A 24,439-nucleotide genomic window follows, 5' to 3' on the forward strand; every position below is an offset into this window, starting at 1 on the left:
TGATTTTAATTATTTGACTAGTCACTGTTTTAGAGTGTTTAAGATTAGATAATGTATTCAGATATTCTATTTTGACGATGTATTACTTCTCCCTTGCTAAGAGGGAGTGTTGATGTATAGCATCAGTAGAAGTAATGATAAAACTATGTTATGTGAATTTTATATATATAATTGTCATATGTTTGGATGATTATCATATCATTATCGACAAACATTGTAATGTGTAGTATCAAGGGTCTTCTGTTTACTGTTGATTACATAATCCATTGTATTGTTGTGTTTGTCTTAACTAAACTATTGGCTCTACAGGGGCATGACCTTTCACACTTATAAATATAAGTGTAGATCGACGGGAAAGATAATGAATACAAGGCATTACAGTCCCAGCGATCTACACATTCATTTTACAAGACAACTCTCAACTTTATCCATTGGAAGGCAGCTTATATGTTCTCATAGCAATCTCCATTGTAAGACAGTATATCCTCAACAATCCACAACACTAAAGTTAAAGACTCGGCAATCACTTGGGAGAACAGACTCTACATCTCTAGTTCTGCCATTGTTCAAGTAAGGATATCAATTATAATCTATATTTGTAGTAATAGTTTTATCCATCAGAGATCACTAAAACTAACAAGTAGCACTGGAGAAACACTTTAGTATTATAATCACATCATATATCTCAAATGAGAAAATAGCCTCAATTATAGCTTCTTATGCCAATGGATTGACTTACTTTTAACAATGTGGGATGAAAGTTCCTTCAATGTTATAACGTCATTTTATAGTATAGAATAACTTTATCTTTAATAATTCCTTACACATGCACACAACTAATTGAAGATGTGGAATATGATATAACCAACATTCCTAATTGAAATTGCTACCAACAGAATACATTAGATATAGTCTTATCACTGTTGGATAAATCTTTACCCCATTAGAAATACATCATTTAGGATCACTGTCCACAAAGGCAAAATTTTCTAACCCTTTTTAAATTTCTTCCTTTGACATTTTTTTGATGTTACACCAGTACTGTGGTACATTGGGACGTTGAGACAAGTTTTCGGGATAGGGGGAAATGGGCCTTATTTTTAGGACGGCGGGGGGATGGCCAAGGGACGGCGGCAAGGGGAGGATGGGACAAGGAGGGGTGTTGTATAGTATTTATATAGAACTTGAAATGCTTGTTATGAAATGAAATTTCAGCAGTATATACCAAATTAAAATACTTGAACATAGCAAAATTGCAACATGAACTAAAACTATTGAACATTCAACATAGTAACATATTACATACCCAATAGTAACAATCAAAAATCAAAATTCAATAGAAATCCAAGTACCCATTCCAGCAACAGCATGGTTGCAGAATGGTAGAGGTTGGGGCACTTGGGTACGCAAGTACCCAGCATGGGGACATCTCGGGGACGGGTACTTTGAGATTTGGGGGGGTGGGGGGGGTTGTGTGAGTCCCCATGTTACCCTGCATTTTTTCAATACATATAAAGCAAACTTATCATTTGTGCCTACTACAGGATAGAAGCTACGCACTACATTTTTTTCTCTGTTTTCCAAGTTCTGTTGTAGTGTTGGTACCCTGAAGAGACCCACAGACAGCGATCAAGATGTGTTTCCTTAAATGTTTAAATGTTAAATTCACATGCATAACCAAGAGTGTTCAATTTTTTTCAAAAGCAGCCTTACTAAGGGAAAAATAAAATTTGCTACACGTGGCAAACCTATTCAGTCACTGATCCATTTTCATGAAATGGGTCAATACAATTACATAATAACTAGTGTCACACCCTTGTAGTTTGGCTCCTTCCCAAATCCTTTGTCCATTCCCATTCACATAACTACATTCACTCTCACTCCATCTATATTTGCACCAATCCCCATACATCTGTTGTGCTTAGCTTAACCCACACTTCAATACACTTGTTCCATACCATTTGCCTTTCTTGGGTCAATCCCAATCAACATGCAGCACTCAGGATAAAACTTGCCTAAGAAATAGAAAAAGCCCACAAACAACAGGGTTTCAGAACATCCCAACCAAACATGAGCTTCCCTGACCAGTAAAAATAAATTAGTAAATGCTACGTCAATTTTGAATGCACATTCATTTGAAATTACTATACAAATTTAAATAAATTGTACTGTGCAAACCACCCCAAGTTTCTGATAAGAAGCCATGAAGCTTTCAATTCCACCAAATCTGAGAAGGTAAGTGGCTGCTAATGGCAAGTTGCAACACGTTCATGGTGCAATTCAACAACCTTAAATTTAGAAACAGTAACAATATTTGTTATCAGCTGACCACTTGCTATTTACATCTATTATTTTATTTTCTCCTGATAAAATATACAAAGTACAAGCAAAAGAAAAAGAAAAACTTTCACAAGTAATACAGCCATTCTAATCTAGCCAACCATGTTTTGAAAATCACCTGATTGGTATTTTCATTCTTTTCGGTGGGTGGTAAAATTGAAACAAAACAGTCGTCTTGATTTCAAGATGTTTTCGTTCTGTTATTATCTTATCATTTGCCAATGCAGTCTTATATTTTGCCTACTAAGGTATCCTTAAATATCAAACGATAATAGATGAATCCTTTGATAAAGTTGCCAACAAAATCAGGATTAATCTTTCTGTTATGATGCATCCTCGAATGTACGCTTTCTGTAGTCAAGGCAAGGAAGTACACACATTTTGAACCTGAAAATAGAAGGAAACATAATTTCATTTCATTAATGACAATGAAACAGAAGTTCAAATTGCCATGCATCCCTTTGAGTCTTATCATGGGTCCAAGTAATTTTGAATAGGTACTAAATCACTCACCAGATCTATGCACTCTTCATCTGTGGTCCAGGAATTGTTAGTTGTCAATTGTCATGATAGAAACCTGTCAACCTATTTCAGCAGATAAATTGACACAGGCTTTGATGTGAAATGATATAGTACATATCATAGGTGTTTGAGAACATATCCAGTTTCACATGATTCTGCCACAAAAACTTTGCTCAAATTTTCCCTGAAAAATAAAAAGTCACAAACAATCAGCTCACAGGAAGTTGATCAAACTGTCCCTCTCAACAACAAAGCAAATTAGTCGAGATGCCAAATTAAATGAGATGTTATATCAACGACCTACTCCACAAATTATTAATTAACCTAAGAAACATACTATTCAAAACTTTAGCATTCAGCTTGCAAGTTCAGGTAGAAGATATTCATGCTTCATTTCTATGTGAAATAAAATGGCTAACCTTAGAGCTGAATTAGCATTCTCTTTCTTCAATTTTTTAGCAAGTCTTCTTTGCTTCAATTTCCCATGACATGTAGATGAACCTGAGTCTTGATTTCAATATTTGAAACATCAAAAAAAATCATGAAGTTAAGTAGAAGACTTGTTGATGTTGTTTATTGTAAGGTTCGCTAAAGAGATCCAATTTGAGCACAGAAGTAAACAAAATGCAAATAGAAATGAACAAGCAAATTTTGTTTGAATCGTCCTACCTATTCCAACAGGAGGATCACTGGATCTAACAGCATCTATTGTTGTACTTTCTCTCTCTAATTTGGAGCCAGAACATTCTGCATCAAGCCATTTAGGAGTTTCAGAGATGAAGTTCTCCTGAATGTGGTTGTCTGGAAGCAAAGGTCCAACAAATTTCTTTGATCTTGAAGAAGCCTCTTTTATCTTTCTTTTCCTTATTTTCTTTCTTTGTGCCCTTGTGAGTTGCTGACCATTTTTTTCATCAGAGTTGCTCAGAGAGTCTGAAGCATGGGAATTGGTCCAATCTGCAATACATGATTAAAGAGCATTATATAGTTGAATTGCAAATAGGTATATTTTGCTCCACCCCTACAAATACAATCATATCAAATAGCTGTACAATAAATTTTCATTTCATGTCATATGGATCATAGGGATACATGTTTTGAAAAGAACTTGCCTTCAGAGGGAACATTCCATACCCTCTCAGATACTTCAAATATTTGATCTTGCTCAACCTGCTGCAACTAACATGCAATGAGAAAAAGAGTAATCAGCTTTCATAAAAAACTTTTTTTTTTTGAAGTAAAAATTTATTGCAGTTGCAAGGTTTTGCTAGTTCTATATTGCCTATTTTAAAAGTTAAAAACCAGTTGCACCATCTGGTGGGTAGTTTCCAGGAATTGGTACTGTATGGGTTATCATGGAAACGATTTCTCATTGAAAGTTGATGTAAGCATCTTAATTTACTATCTTTGTTCTTCCTTCGTTCACTCAGCATTTTTTTGCAAAATCCTATTTTGTATATTTAAAATTTTGAAATCTTAGAGGACATCCTTGTCTTTGATCTGTATCTTTTGGTGTCTTTATTTACTCTCACTTGGAAAGAAGGTTCTCCACTATTCCTTCACCTGCAAAATGGCAGATGCATGGTAGAAGTCCTTCCTCAACCTCAAAACAACCTTCATTTTTGTCAAGAAAACATGGTGTCAAGTAATTATTTATGTACCAATTATGTGTATATTGCATTGAAGTAATGGAAATGTCCTCTAATAACTTAGAAAATTGGCAATTATATTAGATATGAATGTGTTTTTTTATGAATGCTGTATCCAACCATCTCCATATTGGGGGTCTTAAAAAATGGCCGTATCCATATATGATTCCTATATGTATCCATATCCATGTCCGTGCAACTTTGCAGCTTATCTATATTGTTGTAAAACATGTGCTATTATCATCAAATTTATCTTTGTTTGTAAGTGAAATGGAAGTGAATAACTCATTTATGACAAAAATGTATTTCAATAAAAGAGGTTATATTTTATGATTCAAACCCTCAATCACTTACATATATTTTAGTATGACAACCACAGATTTGAGGGTTAAAGAGTCATAGGGACTTGCTGAAGGGTTTGAGAGTTATAGTGTCTAGCTGGGACTTGCCCACACTCTGTGAGTCTTGAGCTGAGTTGACCAAACCGAGGCCTAGGGACGCTTGACTCGAGAACCCAGTATGTCTGGTCAAACTCACTGGAATCAACAAGCCCATATGTAAGACTTGGCCAGTTCATGGAAATTAAGAAGAAGAATAAAGAATAAAAAATTGAAAATGATTAAAAGTAAAAGATGGAAGTCAAGAGTTTTGTTAAGGGATTGAAGGACTTTTGGAGAACAAGTTAGAAGAATAAAATTATGAAAAATGGCAATGCCAATCAAGATCTGTGTGGTCTCAAAGGCTTTAATTTGTACTTAGTGGCCGACCTAGTGAGGGGCACTACCCCTCAACCCCAATATAGGACGCTAACCCAAATCCTTGTGCAAAATTTAAAAAGATATTTTAAAAATCATTTTGGGTCATGCTTGTTTGACTATTTCCCAATGAAATTCCTAGAAATTAAATGTCATTAATACTTCTAATTTCATAAGAAATGAAAGATGAAATGTAAGATTAGTACACACCCTAAGCCACTGTAACCTCTTATTTAAAGCTTCTCTTGGACAGTGGATTTTGAGGATCATGTTTGCAGCTCTGTCCGACTGATTTTCTTAAATAAGTAGTTTAAATTGCCTGTCCCTAAAAATTTCCGCATAATCAGACCTGATTTTGTTGTAAGCCTGGCATTCCATGATATAATGACATTCACTCTCGACCAACACCATGCTGCAACAAAAAGCACGCTCCTAGTAATGCTCCTAAGGTTCTAGCAGCATTTGTAGACTTGCTTGATATACAAATGTATGAATCCACATAAAGCTAGCAACATTTGGTTGAGTGATACATGTTATATTGAACATAGAAGCCAGAAGCTCCTTAAATAGATTTATAGAGACAATGTTTCTAAATGAAATAATAGTGAACTGAAGATAAAAAGGGAATTTCCTAAGTTAACTAAGACAACTAAGATGACCACTAAAAAAGCATTACATTATTTTAAGACCCTCCCTTAATTTTCATCATCCTAACAAACCTACAAAGACAATCTACAGGTCATTTGGTCACACAAGCATAGAAGGTTGTCCCCTTCTAGTCACAGATGCATAGGGAAGGTTGTCCCTTCTCGTCAAAATACTCAGCAAAATGAGTTTGCTACTAAAACCCTCCCTAATTCTACAAAACTTACCAAGATAACTAAAACTTGGCAACTTGATGTTGAGAAACAAAGATATCACTCCTTGTAGCTAGAAATACCAAGATGAAACTGAAACCACAATTTTGAGGAAAAATCACAAAACCCTTCAAATGCAAATGAGCACTACAATCCAAAAAAACTGCAAGAAACCATGATTTTATGTATAAAAATCATCAAATTGTAATGTCTCCAATTTAATGAGCATCAACTTTAAGAGGATTAACCTATTTCTTAACCTTCGTAGGCTGATGGGGTTGTTCAGAGGGTTCAGTTGGCATAGTCCAGAGACCAATTCCCTCTCCTGTGATCAGGGATATTCAGAATTGCTCTTCGTTTAAGTTAGATTGACACAATTACTATTCATAGTAAGTTACTAGTACAGGAAAGTCAAGGTTACTGTTCTAGTAGGGCACCTGAACACTTGATAGTAGCATAGAAATGTGGGGATATCAACAGGGCTTTCAGCTTGGGATTTACTATTTATAGTAAGTCACATTATGCTCAGTGCTATATCTGGCAAGGGCACTAGGACTCAAGATATGCACAGTGATTGACTCCATCAATTGGGTCACTTTGAGATACTTACAATTTATAGTAAGTCAATTATGCCTATGGTGCTTTTTTTAGCAATGCAATTGGACTCAGTATAGCAAAGTTCGCTAGTTGATTGAGTGGAATAAGTTTATTGGCTCATGTTTAAGGGATAAATTATTATTAATTGGTTATAGTATAAAGTATTCATTAAAAGGGGATTGATTTACTTAAAGGAGTGCATTAAATGAGAATTATAATAAGTGAAGTGGATCTATTTATTATTTCCCTAGTGCTAGTGCTAGTGCTCTTACTACTACTACTAATACTGGCCCTATTACATTTCGACTAAGTTACTGGTACCTCCCCCTTTTCCTTTAGATCCGGGTATGATACGCATCAAAATCTGATACGACCAAAAAACGCTGTGGAATCAGACAGGGTTTGATTTTTGCCCCTCTGCAATTTTCATTGTGTATCCAAACAATTTTTTGGTGACGTGGCGAATTGACTACGATTCCAAACGATTTTCTGGTGACGTGGCGATTTGACTGCGATTCAAATTGATAGGCGGCAGTTTGACTACAATTTTTACTGTCGGCGTTTGGCTTTACGGTGTTGTTACCCATGCGAAAACCCTAACGTAGACGGGTTAAATTCTTTACATCCGCCACTACATTTACTGTTTTACATCCTCCGCTATAGAACATCAACAAAGCGAAAGCTTGGAACAACTTCGACAGCAACAACTGCAGCTGAGAGGACGGGAATAGCTGCTAACGCCAATTGGGCGAACAGGAATCTCTGCAAACTTGATAGTCGCTACAAACTTTACAATCATTCCAAACTCCAAACGCCTTGCAACCATCTGTGCACAACGGAATCTGCAATTTTCAAGCTTGTGAGCGGCCGGAAGGGTTCTCTGCATACAAGCTCGTGAGCGGACGAATAGTTACTGGTTGTGTAAAAATTTTAACAAATGTAAAATATTTATCTAAGTTTTTATATAGTTTGTATATAATATTAAGTTTTTAAAGTTTTTTTAATGTTATTTAATAGTATTTAAGTTTCTTAGTTTTGTAATATTATTTAAGTTTTTTAAGCTTTTATAAAATCGTATATAATATTTATGTTTTGAATGTATTTTTTATTGTTTAGTAATTTAATATTTATATAATAATATTTGTATTGTAATTTTAATGCTGTTTTTAATGTTAGGTAATATTTTATAAATATTATTATTATATAATGTCTAGAGTATTAAAATGTTAATAATGTATTTTTTATTGTTTAGTAATTTAATTTTTGTATTGTAATTTTAATGTTGTAATAAAATAATGTTACTATATATTATATATTATATATTTATTATTTAATATTCAAAATATAAATTGAATTTATTTATTTTTATATTTAATAATGTATTATTTAATCATTATTATTCTTTTTTTAACTTGTTGGTTGTTGGCTTTTGTAGACAAGACAATGGCAACTTCTACAACTTCTACTGCTCGACCCAAATTCAAGACCGATCCGAATTCACCATTATGGAAATATGTCGCAATAAAAAGCCAAGTAAAAGGAGGTGGAACATTTGTTTGGGAATGCAATTTATGTCATGTGGAGAAAACTAGCTCCTACAACCGTGTAAAAGCCCATTTATGTGTCATTCCCCAAATGGGTATCAAAGCATGCGAACGACTGGATGCAAAAGGATTGCCACCTCAACAAATAACAGGATTCATTCAAGAGCAAGAGGAAGTAGATGCAAGAGACGGACGTGCCACAAACCATCCTTTGTTGAAACGAAAAGGAAGTAGTTCAAGGCCCCCACCTTCTCCATCTCATAGTGACTTAACCACCCGTTCTTGGGTAGAATTGAAGAAGAACCTGTTACTGAGAAGAGAAGGGGCCATTGGAGAGAGCATTCCAGAATGATGCTAGGGAGATTGCAAATGAAGTTGTTGGAAGATGTATCTATGCAAACAGTTTGGCATTCAATGTTGTACGCTCACCATATTGGCAGGATGTGTTGAGAAAAGAAAATGACGCTCCGCAAGGGTGGATAGGGCCAGGTTATGAGAAGGTATGCACCACCTTACTAGCAAGTGAGGTCAAAAACATAAACAATGCATTGGCTCCCATTAGAAATTCATGGAAACAAACAGGGGTGTCAATTATTTCTGATGGGTAGAAGGATACCAAAAATCGGCCATTGATAAATGTGATTGCAGTGTGCCCCAAAGGGGCAATGTTTCTAAAGGTTGTCGATTGTGAGGGACAGGTGAAGGATGCACAATTTATTGCTGATATCCTTATAAAATGCATCCAAGATGTGGGTCCTGAAAATGTTGTCCAAGTTATTACAGACAATGCAAATAATTGTCAAGCTACATGTTTGTTGATTGAGATACATTTTGATCACATCTATTGCACAGCTTGTGCTGTCCACTCTCTCAACCTAATGCTACAAAAGTTGGGTAGGAAAATAGATTGGATCAAACAAATCTATGCTGAGGTTGAAGAGATTGAGATGTTCATCACAAACCATAACATGTCACAAGCCATTTTTAGATCATTTTCAGAGTTGGAATTGCTGAAGGTAATTGAAACACTTCAAATTTTCAATTCTATATTTCACTACTAATATGAATTTACTTTTTAAATTTGATAATGATTTCTTCATATTTTAATTTTGATTTTTAATTCTTGAATAGGCTGTTGAGACTCTATTTGCATCAAACACAATTGTCTTGATGCGACTTGTGTTGGTGCGAGAGGCACTTGCTGGCATGGTTATTGGTCAAGGTTGGATTCAATGGAGGCAATCCAATACAGAAAGGGCAACAAATGTAATGAAAATGATCCTAGAAGACACATGGTGGGAAAGAGTGGAATATCTTCTTAGTTTCACCGAGCCCATCATAAGCATGATCCATTTTGCTGACATGGATCACCCAGAATGGTATACGATGGCATTGACTCAATGATTGAGTTAATGAGACACATCATCAATAAAAAAGAGAAAGATCCTGAAGAAACTTTCTTCAAAGAAGTTAGGTCAATTTGTGTTGAACCGTGGAACAAAATGACCACCCCATTACATCTTGCATTTGCATTGACTCCAAAATTTTATCGTGATGAAATTCTTTCTCAGCCAACAAGGGTACCACCAGACAGAGATGGAGAAGTGATGGATGTAGGACAGCACTCAGTAAACTCTTTCGTGATCATGCAATGAAGGATTTAGTTACAACTGAGTTTGTTGATTTTGTATCCTCTAGCGGTCAAAGTGTTGCTGCTATCCATGACAAGTACACGAAGGATGCTCATGCTTGGTGGTACCTTAATGGCCATACATCACCACACCTTCAAACTCTTGCAATCAAACTTCTATCACAGGCATGTTTCTTAATTTTTGTTCCAACTGTCTAACACTGTTAGTCTGTTAATGTCAGAAATAAAGTTATTTTTATAGTTGCAACTCTCTAACATTGTGATAAATTTTCAATAGGTTGCTAGTTCTTCTTCAACTAAGAGAAATTGGAGTACATACTCCTTCATTCACTCAATGAAACGCAATCGATTGGCAGCAAGTAAGGCAGAAGAATTGGTTTATGTGCATTCCAACTTGCGCCTTCTTACTTATAAAAAAAGTCAGTACACGGAAGGGGGCACAATGTCGTGGGATGTAGATCTTGAGAGAACAGATTTGGATTTTTCAGTTAACGCACCATCTTTACCCTCTGTGGAGGCAAATAGTCAACGTGCTTCAAGCTGTGGAAGTGAAACTGGGGCTGCATGTGGTTCCACTGATCTTGATTTTCTTGATGACCCATATGATGCTGATTACTAATCAGTCTAATTGTAATATTTTGACAGTTTACTATTTAACCAATGCACAATGAATTCGATATGGATATAATCATATATGATATATCTATCATAACATTCAATTTTTGACATATCAATTGACAAATTGATATGAAACATGACTTATAGGAAATCATTATAAATGTGCTACTGCAATATTTATGGCAGTTTTGTTTCTACTTTTCAAGCTGTAAACCTGTATACATGCACAGATATATAATATATATTTATGATTTTTATATGCTTTTAGTTTTGTTTCTACTTTCAAGTTGTACAAATGCATATGTATATATATATTTATGATTTTTATATGTTATTTGTACAGACGTATCCAGACATACCCAAACCCAATTCCCAAAAAATTGCCATACCCACATATCCGTATCCGTGCCCATACCCGTACCAGTAACTTAGCATTTCGACCTAGAGTGCGGAAGTCGAGTTTGGATAGTTATTTTGTGCTACGCACTACTCCTGGCACACAACCCTCGCTTGAGAGCATGGGTTGGAACAAGGAGACTCATGCTGCTGCGAATAAACAAATTTTCAAATTTTGGTACTTTTGCAAGATTCAATTTATTCCAGCCAAGTAATTAATTATTTTTTATTTGGTTTCTTTATGTTTAAAGTTCAATTTTAATAGATTCTACTTGTGTAAACATAATGATTTATCATCTAATCATAATCTATTTGTGATAGGTCTCCTTTTTGACAAGGCCTGATAGATGTCGTAATTATTTGTGGTGTGGGGTTTAAAGCCCCTACTGATGTTGAGTTGAGTGGCTACCTCTTGGATGAAATGGTAGAGGATATGAAGCTTGAGCTAAGAGGACCATCGAAAGGCATGGACCAAAAAGGATTGCACCATCATTACTAATGGTTGATCGGATAGGAGGAATAGAACACTCCTAAATTTTCTTTTTCCCTGTGGAGGTGTTTGATCATTCTACTTTCCTACATGCATTGTGAGTCGTGATTGAATAATTTCATTTTTTATTTGTTGATTGATGATGATCCATGATAATTATTTTTCTCTATTTAAATTTTGTAAAATCCACCATGTTCCTCAAATCTACTGATGCTTCCTCTTATGTTAAGAATGCCACATATATTATGGTAAAATAATGAATGTGTTATTAAACAAAGATCATAAATGGTCTATATATACAAGAATACACAAAAATGTTTTTATAGCGAACAAAGAGAGAAATACAAACATTTTGAAGAGAGAGCGAGAGAGAGAGAGATTCCATAACGAACAGATGGAACTTATGGAAACATTACAAAAAGAGTGACCATTAGAAAAAGACGGAAGAGAGAAAGTAAATAGAAACTATCTAATATCGTAATACCCTCCCTTAATGGTCAATCCATCTTCAAAAAAAAAAAATTTGCATGTCCTCAAAAAGCATAAAAGGCAGCCTTGGGTTGATCAAAGAGGTATGCATGTTTTGCAATGTTGGCATGTGGTTAAGACCTTCCCTGCTTTTGCTGGTCAGAAGCAATGTTTGCTGGTCAGAAGCAATGTTTGCTGATCAGAAGCAATGTGAGCCCTACATTCTTGGATCACATGACAAAACTTGTGGTAATAGTTGTACCGGACTTGCTTCTTCTTGGAGCTATTCTGAGACGGAGCAGATGATTGAGATGGGCCTTTATCCTTGTTAAAGAATTGGGTTAAAAAAGCTTGTTCAAAGGAGGATGAAGGAGCACTGTTGTTTGCAATGGTCCTACTGCAAAATTTGGTGCACAAATCTGGAAATTTGAGGTCAACATTAGTTGCAGTAATGTTGAGTGTCTCAATAAAGTGCTCATAGTCAAAGTAATGACCACCATATCCTCTTCCTTTGTTGTACGGCCAGTGGCCTCAAGCTGATCTCTAATGTCCTTAATCTTTAGAAGATATTCATGTAAGGACATGTGCTAATTCATAATAATGGAGAATAGTTGATTCTTCAAAAAGAAGGCTCTGCTTTTATCTGATGTCTCATGGAGATCCTTCAGTGTTGTCCAGATCTCTACAGTTGTCTTGCCAGCAACACTTGAGGCAGCTAATCATCAATAACTGAAAGCTTAATAAGCATAACTGCTTCATGATTATGCTCATCAAACTTCTCTTGAGTAGCATTGATTGTGGTAGGACGAGTGTTAGTACCCAGAACAAGCGCCTCAAGACAACAATACTTGACGATCATCATCATTTTTTGCTTCCAAGTGTTGTAGTGTTTTCTGTTGAATCATTGATTGCCTTCCAAGAGAAGATTGGTGAGAGATGCCATGACATATTTTTAATGCACAAACAACATAAATATATGAGGCACGAACTTCGAGGTAGATTGACAAAAGTCTAAGAAAAATGAAAGGGCACCCAAAAAAGAGCACGAAAAATCTTGAAAGAGTCTGAAATTAGATTTTGAATCTGTCAGCTCGAAAATCAAGGCATGGAAAACAATGCACCGAGAAAAAAGAGAGACTAACCCAGTTGAGATCTGCAAAAACCCGCCAATATGCAAAAAATTGTTAATCTGACACGAAAATTGAGAATTTTCAAAAAAACCTAAGTCAGATTTTAAAACTTGCAAAAATTTGCAGATTTCTTGAATAGAGGGCAGATTTGCAAAAAAAATGCAAATTTTAATCCATGCAGGGGGTTGTGGTAGATGAAGAATGTTGAAGATGGGGGCAGAAATCGCAAGAAAGGTTAGAGAAGCGTCGCGTTTGAGCAAAAACATAACAAAAAAACATTAAAACTGGTGATGAAACTCATGCGTTTTGCAAAAAAAGAGACTATGGGTGAATAAAAAAAGGCCATAGAAGGCTAAAAATGCCCACAATCTTGAGGCAAAAAAAATAATTGGACACCGAATCACTAGTCCGGTTTGGAGGAAAGAAAAAATGCAAATTTTGAACACACTCGGGCAAATATTTTGAAAATTTTGAACTAATAATTTCAAAAAAAAAGAAATTAATTTTTTTTGAATAGGCCCGGAATTTGCTTTGATATCGTATTATGGTAAAATAATGAGTGCATTATTAAACAGAGATCATAAATGATCTATATATACAACTATACACAAGAATGTTTCTATAACGAACAAGAAGAGAAATAGAGACATTCTTAAGAGAGAGAAAGTTTTCATAATGAGCAAAAGGAGTTTATGGAAACATTACAAAAAGAGTGACCATTAGAATAAGACAGAAGAGAGAGTAAATAGAAACTATCTAATATCGTAATAACATACTTGTGTGAGGTTATTGAGGAAGTCATAGCAAACATGGGGGAAGAAAATGTGGTGCAAGTGGTTACAAATAATGCAGGAAGTTAAGTTGGTGCAAGTACACTTTTAAGTTTTAACTTTTCAAGTTTTGAAAATTTGATGGAAAGACATCTATAAATTTATTTAAACTTTTGTAATTCAAAGTTCCTTAACATATGTAAATTTCTAATTAATTTAAAATTATTGCAAGTAAACTTTTGTTGGAGAGGCACCCCAAAATATTTTGTTCTTCGGTCTGTCGCCTTGACCTAATGTTGGAGGACATTGGTAAGCTTGAGTGGGTCAAATCATACATAGAAAGGGTCAAAAATATATGCAAGTTTATATACAATCATGCATTGGTCCTTAACATAATGAGGAAATAAATAGGGTAAAGAGAGTTAGCTCGTCCCGATATGAGGTTTGCCACAAATCTCCTCACATTGCAATCCTTGATGAAATCAAGGGAAGATTTGAGGCGCATGTTTGTTGGGATGGAGTGGACTTCCTTTTCCTTTGCTACGACTACTACAAGGATAGATGTGGTAAATTGCATCTTTGATGAGGCTAGTTTTTTTAAACCCAAAGAAATATTGGAGGTAAATTTGTTACAATTTAACATTTAGTATTTAATTGTTTAATAATTTACTTTTACTTTTATTTTTAAATTTAAATTGTGACTTAAATATTTTTTTAACAATAAATGTAGGCCACTGCGCCCTTGTAAATCTCCTACATGTTGATGGGGAGAAGCCCTCAATGGGATACATATATGAGGACATGGCTAGGGCCAAGGAGGCCATTAGATCTCAATATGCATGAGTGCAAGAAAAGTATGTCCCATTTGGGAGATCATTAATAGGAGATGGAAAAATCAACTTCACAGGCATATCCATTCAGTAGCTTATTACCTAAAAATAGCATTTTGTTTCCGTCCTGACTTCCAAGGTGGATGAGTAGGTTCTAATCGACCCATATTCAGTGACGCAAAAGATGAGTGGTGATGACAGTGCTCTAGCTACAACCATTGAGCTAGACAAATATAATAACAAAGAAGGGGCAATTTTCTCTTGCAAGATGTGCATAGATGCTTCGACATCATTACAGCCAAGTAAAAATAATATATTCTTAAGTTTATGGCTTACAAGCTATACATTTTAATTTTTGATTTTGTAATTTAGCCTTAAAGTTGTACTTGTAAATAAGACTAATTGTTTTTCTTTTCCCTTATTTCAGAGAGATAGTGGCAAATGTTTGGGCCCTCAACCCCAAATCTTCAAAAAATTGTCATTCGTATTTTGTGTTAGCCTAGCAACGCTTTTGGATGTGAGTGAATTGTCATTCAAGCATATCCACTCGAAGAGGCAAAATAGGTTGTCTGTGCAGAGGTTGAATGATCTTGTTTTGTTCATTATAACCTTTGTCTTAGAACTAGACAGATTTTGGATCCTGTCACCTCTCCGATCACTCTGGAGGAGATTGATCTAGAGTCAAAGTGGCTCACTGAAGCTACCAATCAAATCTTCATTGAGGCAAACCTTGACTAGGTTGACCAGGTATATATAGAGGTTATCGGTGTGGCTGTGGCAGAGGAGGAGGATAGAGCATGTTCTGGCAGACGCGTACGTGCACGAACAACCACAAACACACACCCTATTGATGTTGTTCATGAATCCACCTCACATGTGGGGGCTATGGTTACTCGGGCCTCTAGGACCTACCTTAGACACCTAGTTAGCAAGGAGACAGGATACTCAGAGGTTGAGGCTGAGGCTGCATCCAAGCTTGAGAATGATGATGAGAATGAGGCTTCAGCTAAAGCTTGAGCAAATAGACTTGTTTTTTGGTTTACAGTGTTACTGTTTCATCATCATGGATCTTACATACATTTCTGATTTGATGTCATTGATTTTATCATTATGGATCTTACATACATTTATGATTTTGATAACATTTATAATTCTATATATTTATGTGACATGTCATATGATCCTATGTTTTCTATTTACTTCAGCTACAATTTACATTCTACATATGGAATGGATTTATCATTTATGTTTATTGTTCATGTATGTTAGCTTCTATTTGATGATGCTATAGTGTTTTTAAGTTGTATGTAATAAACAGTGCACGACATAAGTTTCAAATCATTAAAATCTCTAAATTTCAAGGGTTTTTTTCTGTCAAGTCGTAGCCGAGTCACAAGTCGAGTTGGCCTTGCCGAGTCTAAGCCAAGTCCGAGTTTGAGAACTATGGCTAGCAATCAAGGAGATACGATCTGCATTTAGGCTTTCAAAATTCTCAGCTGCATACATTAGAAGATATTGAAGCTCGTTTGGGAATAAGATGAACTGTTGAAGTACAGCCATATGGTTTGCCAGGCTTCCTATATTCCTTTCCTATTAGTCAAAGTTTTCAAGTTTGCAAATAGATTCATTTTAAACAGTCAGAAATTGAATTAATAGCAAAAGCTATTGTGGTTTGTCTTTAACAATATTCAGAAATTAGTTTCATGTATTTTTCTACTTGGTGAAAAATCTTTAAATGCATCTATTTCAAAAAAAAAACAGGTTTAGACTTGTAAAGACCAAACAAGAATCAGAGCTTGCATGCAAAATGTTTGACAGAATATCAAACATACCAAATTGAAACCATTCATTTGCACCTCCAACAAGCATTGTAGCAGGCAAGATTGTAGAGCCAATTAGAAAGATATTAAGGAGAGTCGAAGAAGAAAATTTTTGAATTTTGGATCTGCATTAAACTAGTTCCACTTTTTCTTTTTTCCAGGCATTTAGATTTGTAATTGATTTTTTATATTTATTTTTTAGCATGTCGATTGATTTTATTTTATTTTATTTGCCCAAGTTTGTGGATTGACTAAAATTTAAATGGTTTACAATGATTCGAATCATTTTTTTCCAATCTGTTTTTTATACTTTAGGGTTTTGCAATAACATCATCATATTTTTATCAAATCAGTCATTTCAATCACCATTTACCAATGTACAATTTTTTTAACTGTATTATATACTTTATATTATTTTTTTAAGAAAATCATGATGAAATAACTATATTATTTTAATCACTATTTTTTGTGCGTATTGATATTATAGGTTCATATATAATTATGATTGTATCCAGCTCTGTATCTGATTTGTACTCGGCAAATGAAAGCAGTCACATTGCAAAAAGACCCCTTGAAAGACATCACCACACTTGGAAACATGGTAGTATTGGACCAGTAGTAGCATACCTAATGCAAGAAAAGGCTTAGTGGAGACATCAATTGCATTTGACTACCATCTTAAAAGCATTACTAATCACAGTGCCAAGCCATGTGAAGTACAACTAGAAGAGGTGAAAGAAGATAAAGGCTTTCTTGCAGCACTAGATTAAAAGAAATTGGAGAGGGCCATAAAAAAGTCATTTGCCATGCTCCCGCCATGCTAAATAGATAGGCGACAGCAATATTAAATTTAATCACAGCTTATCCTTAAGGAGATACGATGAGTGATGATTATCCAAAGTGGTCTATGGGAATTAATTAGTTAAGGGAAGCAATTTCATAAAATATGCATCATTCAAGAAAGCAATCTAATGGCAGTAATTAATATTGAAGGGAAAAGATGCATCTCTTGCAAGAAGGGACACATTCCCTGCAAAGGCTAGGGAGTTTAATGAAAAAATATGTCTCTTTCCCAAGGGAGGATATAAAAGGGAGGATGCAGCAATTGCAGAAGGCATCGAATAAAATTCTAAGTCCGAGTTTAAATCAGAGAAAAGCAGCCATGTGTAATATAAACTGATTTGTATGTGATATGGTGGACTCCATTACTTATTTGTTATTACATCTGCTAGAAAGCTTTGCTTAATTTACTGAATTAAATTGCCAATTCATCAAGAAATGGTAGAAATTATTCGACTTTCCTACATGCAATCATATATAGGGTGACTGAGGAAACATGGTAGGGAGATGCAGCAGTACTATTTCCCTCAATTAAGTAGCCCACCCAAGTTGGTTTGCTTGTGGGCCAAGGGGTCGAATCGACTTGGATGCCCATTCCATGCTTTTGGACTCAATTGTGGGGGACAGTCTTTGGGCATCCTACCATGCTTTTCCATCAAATTGCTCATATTGTAGGCTGTTGGAAATATGCTATGAAGTGGACCCAATGCATTTAGGGATAACTGTTGTCGATGAGGATTATTCGTGATCATAATGCTTGATGTTGCATTATCATAATTTTTCCTAAGTTTACTCATCATTATGTAGTTTATTTATATAACACTACAAAAATAAGTTGTATTATTGAAATTGTTACTGTCGGGCAAAAATCAACTGTACCCCATAAGGGTACATTACACCATTGCTCTTGATTTGCCAATAGAATGTGATGTGGATATGAAGGCATTGTGGGCTCTTATCATAGTCCACACACGTGGCCAATCCTCCTCATCCAACTAGTCACAAAGGTTTTTTGTGTGTAGAAAAGTACTAGAAGCAGAATATTGTTAGTGTTTTTCTCACAAATAATGATACATGGCAATAAAGAAGAACAAAATAGATACAAAAGACCCAAAACATTTATCCTAGGAAAACCCTTCAATTTGAAGGGAATAACCCAGCCACACCAAAAAAATCTCTCTTTTATTGATAGAAAAATGTTCAAGGACAATGTTTCCAACTTGATACAATTGTTGTATACACACAAAATAATCATAAATATATAGAGAATTGAGAGACTATTCACATCACAACCGAAGGTCTCTTCAATTTCCAAAAACAAGTCTTTTCATATTTTCAAATGCAGGACTCTTCACATGACACATTTCTCCATATAATTTTATCTTAAATATTATCATAAATATCCTCTCTAGTTGTAAACAAAATACATATGTATCACCTCAATTTCAACATATGGCAAAATCGAAGGTATAGATCTCTATTGCAGATACAATCTTCAACACTCCCTCTTAGCAAGAGAGAGATCTTTAGTATAGCAAGCACAAATAGCTACAACCAAAAAATGTCAACGATAAATTCTCATCACACAAATTCTCCTTAAAACATGTTATCTCAGCATAACACAATTCATCATAGTAGCATAAAATTAAAGTCATGGAGTCACACACATGACTTCCACGATGCCTCATCACAGAGGGTGGAATGAGGGCTTTTACCTTAGACTTCTCCCTAAGAAGAATGCATTTCTACCATGCATCATCGCAAAGGGTGGAATGAGGGCTTTCACCTCGAACTTCTCCCTAAGAAGAATGTGTTTCCACCATGCCTCATCGCACAGGGTGGATCCACCATACCTACTCACAAAGGGTGAAACAAGGGATTTCATGTCGAACTTCTCTCAAAGAGAACTCATTAATAAGGGATTGCACCTCAAACTTCTCTCACGAAGATGAACTCATCAACAAGGGATTGCACCTTGAGCTTCTCTTTCAGAAAAGATAAGATAAGATAATGATACTAATGTCCAACAAAAGACCAACAAAAGGTCTATGGGACTAGAGGATTACAACAATGAGGTTGACAGCAACAGGAGCATCAACAGAGACTCCCTCTCAGCAAATCACCACAATAAGATAGTTGATTCCAATTTGACCAAACACTGACCTTTAGTAGTTAAACTACCACATAAGCTCGCAAAGAATTAGACATCTTCCTCTATCACATAACCTCCCTCTAAAGCTAAAAATAGATCCTCTAAATATCATTTCTTGTATCATTAATTCAATTCCATGATTGTAAGCAATTGTTCCCATGTTTATGACATGCATATAATCTCTCATAATCTCATTACTTCTTAATGCATCCTATGACCAAGAGAAATTAGTAATAAAATTTTAAAAAATCAATCATAGAAATCAATGCAAAAAGCATAAACTATTCCCAGTGATATAACAACAATTCATGAGAAATATTCAAAGATATAATGACAGAATACTTATCTCTAATCTCAGCACGCACACAAAGATCAATTAATACACAATGATAATTCATATCAACCAAATCTCGAAGTCCTGTCTTTGACATAGTCATGAACCCATTTGGAAAACCTAGTTAGTGTTGGAAGCATGAATGCTGATGATACTTCTATGGGGGAGTATTGTAGAAACATGATTAGATCATTATCATGATGATATGTTACATTCATGACTATGTTTGTCATTGATGTCAACATCGCAGTTTTCTGTGATATTTCACAAAAGAACAGCGGTAAAGATCAAGTTGGTACGAACAACTAGTTGAGCATTTTCACTAAGCAAGGTTAAAGGGATACTAAGTGTCTAGTATATGCAGCTAACCTCGGAAGCATAAGATATTAAGTCTAGAAAAAGTTATGCAAGTTTCGGTGAAGATTGTTTTGAAATAGAGTTTACTGAGGCATGTTCTAGTAAACTTGTTATATCTCTTTGCAGAGTTGTTATTCTGAGAAGCCGAAGTTAAAGATGTGAAGAAGACATTCTGGAGATGATGTAGCTAAATTCGCTCGTCATAATGTTACATGTACGAAAAGTTATTCAAGTTACAAGGTGAAAGATTAATATTATCGCTAAGTGTAATGTGTTCTTAGTGAAGTCCTATAATAATTAATTGAGAAGGTGTAATAGTTGACTCAGGGAATTGTTTTATGGTTTCAGTATAAAGGAAGGCCATTTTCCTTTATCATGTATGGGATGTACGAATGATTGCAAGAAGCACGAAGAGAAGAATGTGAAGATAAGAAGAGTAGAGAAAAGGTGAAAAAAACTTCATTGCCGAGGTTTTATGACGAGATCCGAAATTTGATACTTGGATCCGAGGTTCATGACCTAGTCTACAAGGTATGACAGTGATTGGTCTGGTTGACAGGACAGAGGAAAGAAGTTAAAGTACAGTACAGACAATTATTCTGCAAGAAATAGTTAAAAGATCAGTTGGACAATGAGTTCAGTGGTCTTGCCCCAGAAGCTATTTAGACAATGGGTCCTTCTGTCTTCTACAACTCCTAACAGGGTTGGCACAACTCCTAATAGGGATTCAAAGTCTCCTAATAGGGACTCGTATATACTAAATGTTGTAATAGACTCCTGACAGGGTCCATCCTCTAACAAGGAATATTTATATTAGTACATCATCTTGTGGGCATCATTCCCACCGGAGTTTTCCCTTTGATTAAGGGTTTCACTAGTTAACATATCTAGTGTAATTGTGCATGTGCATCTTTGTATGGTTGTTTATTTTGATTGAATGGTTAAGATTATTTAAGGTTGATAATTATTGGATAACTAATTCACCTCACTCCCCCCCCCCCCCCCCCCTCCCCTCTCAATTATATTGGTGGACTATTGTCTCTAACAATTGGTATCAAAGCATTAAGGTTATTTTTAGCCTATGCAACACAGAAGAAATTCAAAGTGTATCAGATGGATGTCAAGTCAGCATTTCTAAATGGAGAACTTGAAGAAGACGTGTACATAGAACAGCCTAAAGGTTTTCTTTTAACAGATGACAATAACATAATATGTAGATTGAAGAAAGCATTGTATGGCTTGAAGCAAGCACCCAGAACTTGGTATGCAAGGTTGGACAAGCATTTAACAAAGCTTGGATTTAGCAAAGGTATGGCAAACAGTAATCTATACTAGAAAGAAATAGATGATGGATTCATGATTTTGGTAATATTTGTTGATGATATCATATTTGGAGGAAATGATGATGAAAATGACAAGTTTGCAAAAGAAATGAAGAAGGAATTTGAAATGAGCATAAGAGGAGAAATGAAATATTTCCTAGGATTACAAATTGTGCAAGACAAAGAAGAAATCTTTATCTCTTAGACTAAGTATTTGAAAGATCTATTGAAAAGGTTTGGTTTGAAAACATGTAAACCAATTGGAACACCTATGGTAACTAGACACAAGTTATCTACAAAGGATGAGACACCTACTGTTGAGCAGAAGAAGTACAGATCTATGATCAGAGGTGTTACATCCCAAATTTTGCCCTAATTTTTAAATTGATCATAACTGTTGGTTTAACGATTTTATTTTATTTTTTCCTAATCATGTGAAACAAGTTAGTTAATTATATACATTGTACCAATTGTTAACAGCTTATTTCTTTTCTTGATCATATGAAATGAGTTAATTATAAACGTTGTACCAACTGACAACAAAGTATTTCTTTCATGATCATGTGAAATGAGTTAGTTATTACAGACGTTGATGAAATAACCAATACTCTATAACTGTCATTAGATGATTAACAATTGTTTGATTTTAATTAACGATCAATATATTTTGAATTAATGTGGCCGAGAATGTTTTGCTTGGGCAATTGTAGGAGAAGACTGAAGAGCGGGGAAGCATTGCTAAATGGAATCATCGAAATGGGATGGTCGTTTGGTTCAGTCACCAGGATTGGCAGGTATGACCTAAGACTTCCTTGGAAAGGATACGAAGACTTGACCAAAGGTTACATTATAGACATGCATGAGCTATTAGGAAAACAACATTATTTTTTTTTTTTTTTTTTAATAATCAAAATTAAAATATAATTCATACCTTGGAATTAATATTTTATCATTATAATAAACCCCTTAAATACGAACACATATATATATAAATGAAGTGGCACCAATAAATTATAATTATATAATCTAATGATGTCACCTCATCAAATAAGAGCATATAATAATAATAAAATATAATTTAAACTCTTCAACTTTTTAATTCTTTTCCCTCTTTGTTTCTCTCATTTTTAAATTCAAATTTATGAAGTATCCGAATAGTCTTCTTGATAACCGATGGTAGCCAAAAGGTCATGGCTGACCATTAAAAAGAACATCTTGAATCGATTTGGAACAACCTTCTTCCTTTCTGTATTTTCTCTACTCTCCTTCCAACCTGCTACGTCTTAATATCGAGCCCAGTGAACAACGTTCTCAAAATATGACCATTCCTAGCTCTAAAATCCGCTTCATTTCTGATTCCTTATAAGTCCAACAACGTTAGGATTTCAGAACAGAGCAATATACAGCGGGAGGTCAAGAGTACCAGCCAGCGGATAGAGGAACCTAAGTTTATATTCAAGTCATGTGATTCTTTGTTATCCGAATTCAGTCAGCTTTCATATTTTTTCTTTCCGAATATCAGCAATGCTTTGTTGTATTTGGATACATAACTCCCATACATAGTCAGATTTTTATACAGACTAATATCTTGTTTCTTTGATTTTAATCGAATAACCTTGAGATTATTTCAATTTTGGATTCGAAAGATAGAAAACTCAATTGAGTTGCATGAATCAATATCTATGCATGTGAATATCATATTTTTCCCAAACAATCTTCGGAAGTGTAAATAATATCATAATGATCAAACACTGAGGAATTCACCGGCAAAGAAGCCATGAAGGGTGACGAGGTAAATAAAATAGAATGGTTAAAACCTTTCAAGCACCTAGGATTCACCGACAAAGAAGCCATGAAAGGTGAAGAGGTGGAGATAAACCTGCAAGAACCAAGAATGAAATCAAATATAAATAACCGTGTAATGAAAACACATAACAGTTCATGCATGTCCTAATAATGAAATCTATTGTCAAGTCGAGTGGTGGAGATCGGGTTTATAAACTCAAATTGAAATCCTTGGCCAAGGTAGTTATAGGCATATGTGCCAATCATGAGATCTTTTTGTTTGTCCATAAGCTTCAATTATATAGGTATAACTGATGGGACACTCAAACCACCGGGTAGCTCGGATGGTTAGACTTAAGAACATCCCAAACCTAATCTTGAGGTAGAGAAGGTCGTTCTATTAAGTTAGGATGTGCGGGGATGAGTATGGTCCAAGGTTGGGAAGTTAAGCCTATGTCAATGCTTCTCCTCTCACCAATGTCGAGGCTTTAACAACATGATAAAGGAATTCCTCCATTAGATCTGTTTCTTTTTGCACTTTTACCTTTTAAATCCATAGAAGAATAAATAGATAGTTTAGTTTTCTAGTAGCATAAATTAAATGAATTGCATTAGTTGATATAGAAGATAGTCTTTACTTTATTTTCAGCTGAATATGTTATCAGTTAGTAATGGTTAAAATATTAGCAATGTATTTATTTATTTATTTCGTTATATCGGCTGAATAAGAATTACAGTTAGAATAGGAAATAGTTACTTTATCCTAATTAAATTCAATTAATGGAAGTCATTGTCATGTGGAATGGAATCAGAGAATTATTAAATCAGATTATTAAGTGTTTTAAATTGGTTATGAAAAATTGTTTGTTACATATGGTATCAAAGCATTGGGTTCGACACTAAACCTAGGGTACCCTACCTTCTTGAAACCTGAAAGATTCTGGACTGACTATATAGGATGCAAGTACGTAAAACACCCCGCAAGAAGACTCGACACCCCATCTTTCCCTCTCTCATTAAAAATATGACAAAATATGACTACACCTGTTGTTCCATGCCCCGAGATAACGAAAATCTAAACCAGGCAATTCAATGGATGAAGAAAGAAAGAGTCAAGCGGACTCCTGCTAGCAAAGCAACATATAGGAACAAGCTGATCCAAAACTCGAATGCTCGGCAGAGCAATCCTCTTTTACAATTTCATAGATCCTGGAT

At 35.0% G+C, this 24,439-nt stretch overlaps 1 protein-coding gene across 4 annotated transcripts in view; it reads right to left on the minus strand.

Annotated features, from left to right (window-relative positions):
• Positions 1 to 1,625: 1,625 nt before the first annotated feature.
• LOC149537837 (uncharacterized) overlaps positions 1,626 to 24,439 on the minus strand; it is a 61,247-nt gene continuing 38,433 nt past the window's right edge. The window contains exons 2-8 of one of the 4 annotated variants that reach the window (XM_089799225.1): positions 3,972 to 4,038; positions 3,532 to 3,816; positions 3,282 to 3,369; positions 2,854 to 3,046; positions 2,459 to 2,727; positions 2,182 to 2,288; positions 1,626 to 2,080 (exon numbers count right to left, since the gene is read on the minus strand). In XM_089799225.1, coding sequence (XP_089655351.1) covers positions 2,980 to 3,046; positions 3,282 to 3,369; positions 3,532 to 3,816; positions 3,972 to 4,038 — 507 coding nt within the window. In that variant the 3' untranslated portion in view covers positions 1,626 to 2,080; positions 2,182 to 2,288; positions 2,459 to 2,727; positions 2,854 to 2,979. Of the gene's footprint in view, positions 2,289 to 2,458; positions 2,728 to 2,853; positions 3,047 to 3,281; positions 3,370 to 3,531; positions 3,817 to 3,971; positions 4,039 to 24,439 lie in introns of all 4 variants that reach the window. The other 3 variants (XM_089799224.1, XM_089799227.1, XM_089799226.1) reach the window with 3 other exon arrangements.

The sequence above is a fragment of the Cupressus sempervirens genome, chromosome 9, assembly GCF_028749045.1.
Source record: "Cupressus sempervirens isolate cs-2001-9-10 chromosome 9, ASM2874904v1, whole genome shotgun sequence".
NCBI lineage: Eukaryota > Viridiplantae > Streptophyta > Pinopsida > Cupressales > Cupressaceae > Cupressus > Cupressus sempervirens.